We start from the raw sequence: 14,213 nt of genomic DNA on the forward strand, positions 1-14,213 counted from the left end.
TTATTTTACTCTGTCTGACTGTCTGGCAGTCAAGCAAAATTGAAAATCATTTCAAACAGGAAACCGAGCTGTTTGCATCAAATGCTGCATAAACGGCGGGAACCTACCAAAAAAAAGATTGTTTTTTGTCATAACCTTTAAAATCTTTATTTTATTTCAATTGAATTATATACATACTTGAACAATGTTGAACACAAATCGTCTTCTTGGCGCTATGCAAATACCTTCCGTTCAGCAGTACTTGGACAAAACATTATGCCATTTTCCACCAGCTCGACCAATCAAATTTGTCTCGACGTTGGGGAATATTGAGATACAGTCGAAATCGTGGCACATGGGAAATATAAGTTGTGCTCAGAAATGCAAAGGAAGAGTTGAATGTTCTTTTTCTCAAGACTGTGCAAGGTAATGTGTTTTTTGTATGTACAGTCAAGACTTGTGCAAGAGCTGGTACGTAACATGACAAAATTAACAGGAGACAGGGTGAGGAAAGGGGGGGGGCAACAGCACAGTTGAAGGACAAGCTAGAGGGAGACTTGGACAAACAATGGATGTGGGGAGGAATGGGGGGCAGAAAAGGACGCATGGAGTGGACACAATGGATATAGAAGGAAACTCTCAGGATATAAAATTGTAAATTTGGAAGGAAGAGGGTTGGAGCAGGGTTGGTGGAAAGTGTGGGCGTGGGGGAGGGGTTAGTGAGGGTAGAAAAGATCATGGTTTTGAAATGGGGATGATCTGAGATGATGGTGAACAGCGGTCTTGAAGACTTGGAGGGAAGAATGTGATTGAAGAGAATGAGGAAGTTTGTTCCACAGGTGGTAATAAAGAGGAATGAATGAGTGGAGGCGAGCAGTAATCCTGGATTTAGGTCGGTTCACCAGGTGTTCTGTGAACTCTCCTGTTTTGAAGAATATCTGGGTTACAACACACGGAATAGCAGAATAATTGGATGCCAGTGTTGGAGGTGTTTCAGATACTTTTCGAACATTTTGAACGCGTCTTTCGATCCGATAAAATCACTCATTTTAACCCATATAAAAAAGGTTAGGGCAAAGTGTATACCAAACGTTTGATCACAAGGCAACTCATGTGATTACTGCAATAGAGCTTCTGGAATGAAAAGAGATGGAGAGACATTATTTAATAAATAAGAATACAACACATGATGAGACCACTTTCCATCATTTCACACCAGTATTAGTGAGCCAGCAATGAGTGGAGAAATTATTGGTCCCTAAGACAAAAAAATAAAATGTGAGGTTTGGCCATCATCCAGAAAGATAATTGCAATATTGTTTTGGGACCTCAGCAGTTTAATTCAGGTGGAATTTTTTGAATGTGGAAAATCCATCATTGCACAGTATTGCATAGACTTGTTTACAACAAAGCAATGCACAAACAAACAATGGCAAGGCATGATGTCGACGTGTGAGAGCAAGAGGGTGAGACACTTGCTCTAACACAGCAAATTGGACCAAAATAATTTATCATAGAGAGATTGGTTGGGAAAATCATAATCATTCCCCAGACTTGACATTTGGTGATATTGATATATTCAAAACATCTGGGTTTTGAATATTCATCTCCACTCAAAGACCATCTGGGTGGTATTATGTTTATGAAATATGAAGGCATCAAAGTATATCCTGATGTCACTGTACACCTGTCCCATAAAATTATATTGAGATTGAATAAGGGTACTGCAACATTCGTGGGACAGGTATGTGTGCGTAACAGGGGAATACCTTCAGATGAACATGGATGGATGGAGAGAAGGGATGGATAACTAGAAAGTAGAGAGATTCGTGAATGGGTGTGAAGGAAGGAGAATAGCGAGAGATAGATGAATGCATTATACTGTAGGTGGACGTATGCTGGAAATGAAGGTTATGATAAAAGGCTGCAAACCCACATACTCTTTTGCAAAGTCTGAATGTGAATGTTATGTCTTTCTAATTTACTTGAACAAACAAAGTACAAACACTTTTGGAAATGTCGACACATTCACTCTTTCACCACGAGCTATAAACGAGTGTTGTCCTTTTGTTCATCAGATATGCACCTTTGGAAAAAAGAAAAACAAACAAAAACAAATATACACAAAGAATGAACACTAAATTGGGTTTTAGAAACAAACAAAGTTTTGCAAGATATGAATCCAGGTGAATGGATAAAAGCAAATTGGGTTCTATCTGATAATGTGAATGTGAAAGCAATATTTTCTCCTGAGCAGCTGATCTTTATTCCATTTCCACTCACACAACAAACAGAAAATCTGCTTTTCTCTTGGGAATTTGCTCAGCTGCATAAAAGTTCCGTATCATTGCTCTGTCTCTTTGCCAAAGGATGTCCCAGAAAATGATCTCCATGTTTTGACCAACCATCCCTTCTGAGGGAGAAGCAGGGCCGACCGGTGCCTCCAAACACTCCTTAGGGGCAAGTCCTTTCTTGGCCATTGCCAGGTCACAGCTGGGTAGCAAAGGATCATCCACAGCATAATGCAGTAGGGCTCCTGAGTCTTTCAACTCAGCATTTCTGGCCAGGAAGGCTGAGGCATACGAGGCTTCTCCTGTATCACCACAAACCGTTTAGTTGCCTCGCAATCCTTTATCACCTTTCCTTTGGTCTTGCCCCTATTGCCCTTTGTGTCCTTCACCCTTCCATGCCTCACTATGTGCTGTGTGCTTACATCCAATAACCCATTCCTTCTTTTCGCACTCAAGCTTTGAGTTCATCATAACCTCATCTATATCTATATCTATATCTATCTCTATCTCTATCTCTATCTCTATCTCTATCTCTATCTCTATCTCTATCTCTATCTCTATCTCTCTCTCTCTCTCTCTCTCTCTCTCTCTCTCTGAAGTGGCCTCCCTGCATTTGTCCTTTCATGCTCTTCCCTTGAGGCTTTCAGGATGGCAGCTGATCACCGTTTCATTCTGACTTGCCATGTCCTTCTGTCTGCCTGCGGCTATATTCCCTCACTCTGATGTTGTTTGCCTGGATGTCTCCCCTCTGCCTTTTATTTCACTTCATTGCAGGTTATTTTTGGGCCATCTATCATCCTGCTCTTCCCTGAACCTCAAGCTCAACGTCTGCTTGAGAGAAAAAATAATTAATATTTAAAAACGAATCAGTCCAAGCATCAACGGTCTTAAGGTAATGTATGGAGATGACCCAAACAAAATTAGAAAACCAATCAATTACAAATTATAATGTCTGACTTTATGCATGCAACTATTGAGATTTCCAATTAAAATGAAGCTAGGCAGATGATGTTGTAGAACTACTGAAATCGTTTACAACATCCTTTAAGTGTTAATGTCTTCAAACATTCACACATAAAGGATGTTGTATACAGAAATAGAATGGCACTCGGGAGAGCGCATACCTGCGCCACGTAATGCCTGATTGAGGAGAACATATGGGGCCCAATACATTTTTGGAATATCATGCTACATATCGTTTTTGGCTCTATCTCTTAATGGTGAAGAATCACTTTAAAAATAAAATTAAACAATTCTCATATCCAAATCTGGATTCAGATCTTCAACAAAATCGAACCATTTCTTCCTGGTCACACACTCAACGTGTCCAGCAAGTTTAATCCGAATCCGTCCATAACTTTTTGAGATATTGTGCTTTGTATGAGTTTAGCCCGATCTCTCAATAGTGAAGAATTACTTAAATAATTCTCGGATCCGGATCCGGAGTCAGATCTTCACCAAGATTGAATCAATTCTTCTTTATCATACACCCAACCTGTCCACCAATTTCGTCCGAATCTGTCCACAACTTTTTGAGATATCCTGGACACAGATAGACGGACAAACTAACAAACAAAGAAACAAGAAAAAAAAACGTCGCACAGAGCACGATACTTGCAAAATCCATAAAACAAATTTGACCTCAAAAATAATTGGTGGTTGAATTCAATGACCAAATGTGCAACTGCTCTTCAAATTTCAAGTGAATCGGATGAAAATTGACAATTTTAGAAATTTGGCCTATGTTGACCTTTTGCTGATGTGGAGCTCCAAAATAATTGGTTGGTTGAATTCAGTGAATTGAAATACGAATTCTCTTCAAATTTCAAGTCTATTGGATGAAAATTGAGGATTTTAGAAATACCACCTTAGTTGTTGACCTTTGGCTTATGTTGACCTTTTGACCTCAAAAACAGCAGGCTTTTTCCTTGTGACAAACTCTAAAATGTGGTGAAGTTTCGTGAAGATTGGTTTAAAATTGTGATCTGTAGGCGACAAAAGGTCAAACAGACCGACAGACAGACAAACAGACGGACAGACAGACAAACAGACAAACAGACGGACAGAATAACTAAATCGACTGACCAATATACTTGAAAAATCTTCAATTTTGCAAGTAACAAACAAACAGAGAGGGGTGAAAACACCTTCACCAGGGTAGAGGTCATAAAATAAACCACATTTGGCCAGGGGGACAGCAATAGCCCACCTATTCTTCACGAAGCACACCGTGGGATATCCTTAAACACCAACAAACCGGAATGTGGGACACCCGCTTTAATGTCCATCGGGTTGATGGCACACATGCATTGATGAACTGCCCTACCTGCAAAACACCAGGATGACAGTTTGTAGCTGGGCAGACATACAAACCCAGGCTAGACGTCTCAGAGATGAGATGAGTTTGCATACCTTTCGGGCCTCGGCTATCCTACTTCAGCGGTTAGAAGTGAGTGACCTAAATTGGTGACTCAGACACTTGAATGCTGTTAGCCGACCTTGTGCCTCTTTTAGGTGTTTGCAAATGTCACCCACTCACCGATAACCAAGTCAACTGCAATGATTGCTATTAGCAACAGGTAGAATTCCCAGCCTGTTAATTGCCGAGAATAAATAACTGTGCTTTTGCTCACACAAGTCCGCACAAAGATAAATATTGGATGAAATAAACAGCACGTTGAATGAGGTATGGTAACCTCCAACGGGAAGCAAGAAGCAGCCAAAGTTTCAGGTGATAACCCTTCGTTGTAGCAATAGAGCAGATGTATTCCACAAAGATATAAAGGGGAATGGATTAACCTTAAAATGTGTCAACATATTCAAAAAAGCTCAACATAGACATCCTAATCATATTAACCTCATGAAAATCCCTATTAATGACACTCAGTTATAAGAGTATTTGGTAACCTTAACATAAACACAAACAAACTGTTTTAATAAACAACTGCTTTGCACGATGGAGAGCTTCAAACCACACTTGGTGGTGTCATGGTTTGAGAATGCACTCTGAATCTGGATGGTCGGTGGTACAAACCGAAGACTTTAAAAACAGTACACGCTGCTTCCTTGCTTGGTGCTCAGCATTTAAAAGGGATGGGAGTATGGACAAACAACCATAGGTTGGCAACCATTTCACAGGATAGTAGGCTTAATGACATCCTCCTGCATTGAAATTCCTTGTGATGGAACTCATATTTATTTATTTATTTATTTGTTTATTTGTTGTCTTGCTGGGGAAGAAGGCTAATGTCGATCCGCATTGGTGAACAGGGAGAACAATGGATGAAATCAACGGCCGTTGATTCAGGTACGTTAACCGCCATGGCAGACAAGGAGAAGCTGACGTTTTCCAGTTGTTGCCCCGACGAAGGGTTCATGCCTGAAATGTCAGCTTCTCTTTTTGCTTCCCACTGCAGTGAGTGTACCTTGATCGATAGTCTGTCGATTCATTCCATTGCTTTGCACAATGGTTTAATCAGCATGTCATGATTTATTTAAAAACATGACTCAATAGCATTTTGTCCTGCTTTGGATATTACACAAAAGTGAGCAGACGAATGGATAAAACACAAAATTACAAACAATCATGGTAAGAGACGGACGGACCAGCCACAGCCAGGTTCTATCATGGTTTGAGTGATATAACTCCACTACCAAAGATTTTATCGATCTGTAAACTAGCCCTGTCCTTCGGCATTAAACAGAGGTTTTATCACTTTACAATCTCTACCTACTCACTCACTGCACCGCATACAAGGTTCCCCCAAGTTATTGATGACAATCCATCAAATGCACAAATTGGACTTTTCAGTGTTCAACTCATGGGCTGATACAAAATGGTCTTCCCCCGAAGGTGATATTCATAACGGGAAGGGTTGGAGGCCAATTCGACCGCAATGCACTCAACATGGAGTTTTGAGTATCTCGTATTGCTTTGCAGAAGGCCTCATTCCCAAAACAAACCGCTTCATCTTATTTTGCACGACGGGTGGCATACTCCTCTTGACATTCGGTTGAGGCAACTGGCATTAGTTTCCCTGTGCTAGGCAAAACCTTCCAATACCAGGAATTCAATGTGTCACAGTCATGGCGTTTTTGTATAAAAACATGCGTTGTCATGAAGAATGAAAGGGGTTGTTTTTTTTGGAGCAAGTCTGTAACCTCTTGCACAAAGCAAGTAACTGCTGGTTGAAAAATCCCACGTCATCGTATCTGTTCAACTTTGCACTCAATGGAACTTCCCAGTTGAATCGCTCCTTCACTGAAACGCGAACTGTTCATTTGGCAAATGTGTTGGAAACACAAAAAACAAGTTTTTTGGCAGCAAAAATGCAAGTTACTCAGGGACAAGATGGCGTTATAATTCATCATGTAAGGATGAAATGAGGAGAGAGGGACAGTGGATAAATACACCATGAGGACAAACCAAACACAGTTCAATGCATCAAAGTGTATGTTACACATGATGTACGAAATGCATCAAAATCAGTTGGGTACATAGACATCACCGCCATCATGTGAAATGCGAAAAGGCTCAAACAAAATGCTCTCTTTTCATTGGCTATGGGTTCGTTCATGGAAGAATATGTCCGTAAATACCCCATGATGCACACAAGGGAGTCAATAGACATCAGTGGAGTTTTACACGAGGAACAGGCACACCAGTAGACAATGGCCAAATGAACACTGCATCTGGGATAAGAATCTGGGATTCCAGCATTACAAGGTAAAAAAAAAAAATGGAAATCCAAAGAGGCTAACCGTCTTCGTCATTCGTATGCAGCACAAGGTTGTGGGATAGCATCATCGGTTGAGGGTGCAGCTATTCCACTGATGCAATGCCCTCTGCTAATTAGGACAGGAATTTGTAATTTGTTCAGGGTCCAGCAATCGCTCACCTACTCTTCGAGGACACCATGGGATCTTTAACATCCACCAAATAATTCCGGCAGACGGGACACCTGTTTAACGTCCATCCAAGGGACGGCACACACATTGATGAATCACCCTGCCCGTGAAACACCGGGATGACAGTTTACAGCTGGATTGGGATTCAAACCCAGGGTAGACGACATAGAGGCAGGTGTGCATACGCCCACGCCAACCTGTCAGCCCGGCTGACCCTCAAAACACCAGTGACATACATTTCTAGTGTTAGACCGATATCTTCGTTCACAACTCACCGGATATAAAATCAAAGGAAAGCAATAATTGCCACTGACAGCAGTGCTTATATATAATTTAAGAAATACAGGAAAGCATTATCAAGAAACCTGAAATTGGACAGAGTCAGTAACTAATGGAAAATAAAATTTCAAAAGCTCTTCTTGATGGGATGCAAAAAGCATGAAATCGCTTTGCTACTTTGCGGTATTCGCCGCATTGTTGTAAGGATAACACAGTGCATGGAGAATGCTGTTTATAAAGAACACCGCTAACAATCATGCAGCTTGAAGGAGAAAAAAAAACCTCAGGGACTCTAGGTTATGAATATTCGCTCATTCACAATTGAAATAAAAAACACTATTTCACATGGCATGGCGAGGGGTTGATATAGAAAACGGTTTGTATTGTTTGATGGGAATTTGCTTCCTGAAATGGAATTTACTAAAATCCACAAACTTATTACAACATTGCCAGATCGACACCTGGGAAGGTATTGTCTGCTTAAAAAAAGCCATCTGCAACGACGTCCTTGGCATGTCAGCTATTCAGCTTGAAATAATCAGCACACAATTGTCAACCGTGATGAAATATCATAGATTTGCCAAAACCAACGTACGTTGTCGAACTTTCAACAATTGTTAGGACTTTTGGGGAACGAATTTGTCTTCTCATCCAATACATCTCCTTTTCCTCTTTTCCAGAGAGTTGGTGTTTACCAAAGCAGTCTTGAGGAAGAGAATCACTCAGTCGTTTGCCATTGCCGTGCACTGTGGTAGTGATGGCAGGGATTTTGAATTTGGCCAAGTCCGACACTCAATGGCTTCGTCATTAACGTCCAGCAGGATGGCACCAGGCTTAACATGCCTCCAGAGGGTGGTGCGCCAAGGTATCAGTTTATAGTCGCGTCTGGAACCCAACCCCGGCCGGATGGCTCAAAGACAAGTATATTACCTTTTTGCTATCCTAATGGCTCATATGCCCTAATATCGACCCGCAATTCCCTCTATCGACAGCTTAGATAGCAAAATTTATCAGACATCATCAAAAGGTAAGAAAACAAGGAAAAGAGACATAAAATGTCATAGCCCCCGTTGTTTTAGTAATTTTGCTGTTCAGAGTTAAAGAGCTAACCCATATTCATTTCCAACTAAAATAGCCGCCAGTCCAGCAGTCGGCCATCTTTGATTAGATAGCAAAATTAAGTTAGGTGCAAGTGTATGCCACCGTGCACTGTGCTTGCTGCACGTTTGAACAAAATAGGATCATGCAAGTCGGAGAAATGGTCGGGGACACTTTAAAATAACAAAATGTCCGCAAACAGGCCATCTTGGATCTGATCTCCAAACAAAATGATGTGCATATGCATATGTGCCAAGTAAGAATAAAATTGGTCCATAGTTGTCCGAGATATGGTGGCGGATGCACGCACACATGCACGGACACGAAAATCGAGACCAAATCCATAAGTTCCCATTTCGGACGAAGTCCAATGGGGGCTAATAAACATGGCCCATTATGTCTACAATGGGGTCCTACTGGAGCAAATCTCAAGCAGGGGATGCCTTAAACATTAGGTTGCTAATACAAAATGGCATTGCCATTTAGACTAATGCAGGCTGAACAGTTGACGTTTTGCATCTCATTGATGGGTCAGATCTATATCCAGACCTGAACCAAGATCGAATCAGCTTGATCTTGTCACACAAACAACTCAACCACCAAGTTTCTTCTGAATCTATCCATAACTTTTTGAGATATCCTGCAATATATCGTTTTTGGCAGTGAAAAAATCACTAAAACAAAAACTACTAGTATCCATATCAGGACCCAGAACTTCACAAAAACCTAATCATTTCATTCTTGTCACACACTCAACCTGTCCACTAAGTTTCATCCGAATCCGTCCACAACTTTTTGAGATGCTCTACATCATTGCTGCCGCAAACGACATCACTGGCCATGACCAGCAAACTTAAATCAGTGATTCCATTGATGGGGAAAAAAACTCAAATGTATCTCGATCTGAACACCGTTTAATCTTCAGAGTTTACAGATGATCTTTGTTTTTTTTAATGTCTTGTTTAATGCTCATGGAGTAGGTAGTACGTTCACTAAGGACAGGAACAATAAATACGGCAAAAGTGATTTGAACCTGGGACCCCGACACTGTGTTGAATGTGCTGAAAGAGGATCAAAGGAAAACGCAGTTCCAAGGAGTTTATGGAATGGCACATCGTCCGTCTATCAGTCCGTCCGTCCACAAACAATTACAAATGAATGTTCAGAAGAAAACAGACCCACAGATATGAAAGAAGAAAAGGACTTAATTGAACATCAGACAAATAATTTCAAAACTTGAACTCAGTTTCTCTTGTAATTAGCCTGAATACCAGATGTATATAGTGGTCACACAGGTTGTGCAGCAAACCTGTGGACTATGAAAGAGTTACCCCCCCCCACCACCACCACCACCACCATTTCCACCCCGCAGAACACAAATCAGCTCACCGGCAATCCCTTCTTCCCAGCCTCCCCTTTGCTGCCCTTTTCTCCCTGTGGCACAAAGAAAAGCAAATCAGGCACAGAGTCTGGGTCAGGTTGTGGTGGAAAGCAAAGCAAAATGAACTGCAATAAATGCTGGGCCACATTTCCTACATCGATAGACTGCATCTCTTCGATGATCACTAAGGAAGAAACAATACCAATGCAACCCCAAACATGGCGAATAATGCCAATGTAACCCCAAAACATTATGCATGATGCCCATATTATGCCAATTATGGCAAATAATGCCAATGTAAGCTCAAAATGGCATCTCAAACACATGTGGCGAGCACGGCACAGCCCATCGATTCAATGTTGCAAGGCGGTTGGGATATGAACGGCACCGCCTACAATGAACATCAGCAATCAGCACCTATTCTCGGAGGGATTCTGGATACTTCAATGGAAATTCATAGAACATTTTGCGGTTCACATAGTGCTGCATCTTTTTTCGTTGCTGGGTGCAGGCTCAATATCTACAACCAAACCTCAAACAACAGCAATTGCTGCTTTGAGTATAAACTGCCCACTTCCTCCACATTCCAAACAGTTGTTTTATAGAAGAGGCTTCAGCGAAGAAAAATACATATTAAAGGGGCACGCAGACATCATTTTAGACTCATAATAATTTAATAGAATTGACTTTCAGACCAAGGTGGTTTTGACGAGATCTGTTTAGTCCAAATCAAATGTAACGGAATTAACCTGTACATCATGTGCATCATAGATATGAAAGAGTGATCACAAATCAATTGGGATGAACTGTAGTTTCGCAGCAGAATGCCCTTTCAGGCCATGTACAGTGCCTTAAGAAAGTATTCACACACCTTCACTTTTTCACATTTTGTTGCGTTAACCCTTGAATTCAATATTAATTAAATCAAATTTTTTTGTCTCTGATCTACACAAAATACCCCAAAATGACAAAGTGAAAACATGTTTTTAGAAATTTTTACAAATCAATATAAAATGAAATAAATAAACTTGTAATTTACATAAGTATTCAGCCCCCTGAGTAAATATTTTGTGGAAGTGCCTCCAGCAGCAATTACAGCTTTGATTCTTCTTGGGTATGTCAGGATAAGTTATGCACATCTGGATTTGGGGATTTTCTCCCATTCTTCCTTGTGGATTTGCTCAAGCTCTGTGAAGTTGGATGGGGAGTATCAGTGAACATCAATCTTCAAGTCTTTCCACAGATTCTGAATGAGATTCAAGTTTGGGTTGTCGCTGGGCCACGCAAGGACTTTCACGTTCTTGTTCTGAAGCCAATTCAGTAGTTCTTCAGCTGTATGTTTGCGGTCATTGTCCTGTTGGAACGTAAATCTTCGCCACAGTCTCGGGTCTTTTGCACTCTGAAGCAGGTTCTCCTCAAGGAATTGCCTGTATTTGGCTCCATTCTTTGTTTCCTCTATCCTCAGATGTTTCCCAGCCCCTGAAACTGAAAAGCTTCCCCATAGCATGATACTGACACCACCATGCTTCAAGGTAGGGATAGCGTTGGATGGGTGATGAGCTGTGCTCGGTTTCCGCCAGAAGTAGTGCTTTGCATTCAGGCCAAATATTTCAAATTTCACCTCATCAGATCACAGAATCTTTTGCCTCATGTTCTCAGATTCTTTCTTGTGCCTTCGTGCAAACTCCAAGCATGCTGTCATGTGCCTTTTTCTCAGGAACAGCTTCCATCTGATCAATCTCCCCGAAAGCCTGGATTTGTGAAGTGCTGCAGAGATTGTTGTCCTACCACCATCTCAGCCAAGAAACTGTCATTCCATCAGAGTGATCATTGGGTTCTTGGTCACCTCACTGACCAAGGTCCTTCTTGCCCAGCTGTTCAGTTTGGTAGGACAGACATCACTAGGAAGAGTCTGGGTTGTTTCATATTCTTTCCCTTTCCTAAGGATGGAGCTCACTGCGTTCTTGGGAACTTTCAACAATCTAGAAATTGTTTTATACCCTTCCCCAGATCTATGCCTCCTCACAATTCCATCTCAGAGTTCAACAGACAGTTCCTTGGACTTCATGGCAGTTTCTGCTCTGACATGTACTGTCAACTGTGGAACCTTATATAGAAAGATGTCTTTATTTTTAAGTTTTGTCCAATCAATTGAAATGGCCACAGGTAGACTCCAATCAAGTTATAGAGACATCTCAAGGATGATCAGCAGAAATTGGATGTATCTGAGCTTAATTTGCAGTGTCACAGCAAAGATGTTGAATATTTATTGATGAAAGACATTTCAGCTTTTCATTGTTCATTACTTTTTTCCAATTAACAAAAAAAATTAATTCCATTTTGACATAATGGGCTATGATGTGTCGATCAGTGACAAAAAAATAAATCTCAATTAAATCCATTTTATATTCAGGTTGGAACACAACCAAATGTGAAAAAGTAAAGGGGTGTGAATATCTTCTGAACCACTGGACATCATTGCTGTGTCCCATGACATCACTGACCATTACCAGCAACTTACATCAATGATTCCATTGTGGGGAAAGAAACTCAAAAGTATCTCGATCTGAATACCGTTTAATCCTCAGAGTTTACAGATGATCTTTTGTTTTTTTTACTGCCTTCTCCAACACTCATGGAGTAAGAGAAAGTTCACCAAAGACGTGGACAATAAATATGGCAAAAGTGATTTGAACCCGAGACCCTGACACCATGATGGATGTGCTCAGTTAAGTGAAACTGATCGATCTCCTCATGTGGCCAAAAGCGAATTGCTCCCCTTTTGGAGCCATTAGCACATTCCATGTGGAAAAGGGTGAAATATTTTATGGTAGTTACCCACCATCCCATTACAATCCACTTTTCCATTGTCTTCCCACTTTCTAAGACCTCCAATCCTGTTTCTCTCCCAATTACCCTTTTGGAACACCGGTGAACACCATTTACACACGATATTAAAATTAATATTTCTCATTCACAGCAGGCCACATTTATGTTGAACAAATTTTCAAATATCTTATCTATCGACAAAATAATCTACCAGACTCTTCAAAATTCAGATAAAATGGTGTTTTTTCATGTTAATTGATCCATACGCTATCAATTATAAAGCAAATGAATGTTCGAAAACAGGTTTTTGTGAAGCGATGCAAGTGTAATGTTATCTCGAAAAATAATTGTGAACAACTGATGAAATTTTGGTGAATGCATTGCATCATTTGTGGTGATGAATCAAATGATAGATTCTCATCACGGTTATAGATTATTTTTATTTAATGATATAAATTTTATTTTATGCTTGTCGAGAGTAAACGGATCACTATGAATGCCATCTTGCAGCATTTCACTTTTCATTTATATTGTATGTTCAAGTGCATCAAAAGCATGTGTGTGTGTGTATATATATATATATATATATATATATATATATATATATATATATATATATATATATATATATATATATATATATATATATATATATATATATATATATATATATATATATATATATATATCTATATATATATATATATATATATATATATATATATACACACTGTTGCGGGCCGGCGGGATCAGGTGAGAAGACCACTAAGTGGGGGAAGCAACAACGATTCCCACCAGACACCCCGGAATTGTAGGACGTCACTCACAGATAATTCCGTGACGCGGCGGGTCGCTTAACTTTTTTAGTTAAGTTTTTAGCCCGCCCACCTGGGTGCGAAAGCGTACTTGACATGCAGCACATGTCTGGCCTCAGGTAGACGGTGGAAACTCAAAGCGCCAGTCTACTCCATAGTGCACGTTGTGATTTTTCCTCAGAAGCGATCGTGGGGAGGGTACCGTGGCTTGTCATGCTGTGTAAGCGAGACGAGGGGCAAGCGAGGCAGATTTACCTCAGAAAAGAAATAGAGGGAATAAAATAAAAGGGAAAAATGATTTAACAATCCGAACTAATAGCCCATCGCAACGCACTCCCTTGTCATCCCACTACAAAAAAGGAAGGGCTTTATTTGCACATATGTTAATGGCATAACTGACTCGGGACATCTATCTGTTGTATACATGTGGTTCTGAGAACCACAACAATATATATTAAAGACCGACACATCTCTCAGGATTACACAAATAAATTGACCCCTGCCATGCTCTTCTCACTGAATGAAGCTGCAAGAGAAAGCGTGAAAGGCGACACAAGGTAAGCTCTTTGTTATCTATATATATATACACATACAATACGATTTATTTATATAAACCTTGCCAGCTGGGTTTTT

The 14,213-nt window shown here is 40.4% G+C and overlaps 1 protein-coding gene across 7 annotated transcripts in view; it reads right to left on the reverse strand.

Moving 5' to 3' along the window:
• The window catches only part of LOC147011049 (uncharacterized), a 330,511-nt gene that overhangs the window by 39,077 nt on the left and 277,221 nt on the right, over window positions 1–14,213 (reverse strand). For all 7 annotated transcript variants that reach the window (XR_015052501.1, XM_085860228.1, XM_085860226.1 and 4 more), the window contains one exon: window positions 9,945–9,989. Coding sequence is in view for 6 of the 7 variants with exons in the window: in XM_085860228.1 (XP_085716354.1) it covers window positions 9,945–9,989 (45 nt within the window). In the remaining variant the exon portion in view is untranslated. The remainder of the gene's footprint in view (window positions 1–9,944; window positions 9,990–14,213) is intronic.

The sequence above is a fragment of the Eptatretus burgeri genome, chromosome 16 (genome assembly GCF_056783735.1).
Source record: "Eptatretus burgeri isolate ZD-2024b chromosome 16, Ebu_testis_v1, whole genome shotgun sequence".
NCBI lineage: Eukaryota > Metazoa > Chordata > Myxini > Myxiniformes > Myxinidae > Eptatretus > Eptatretus burgeri.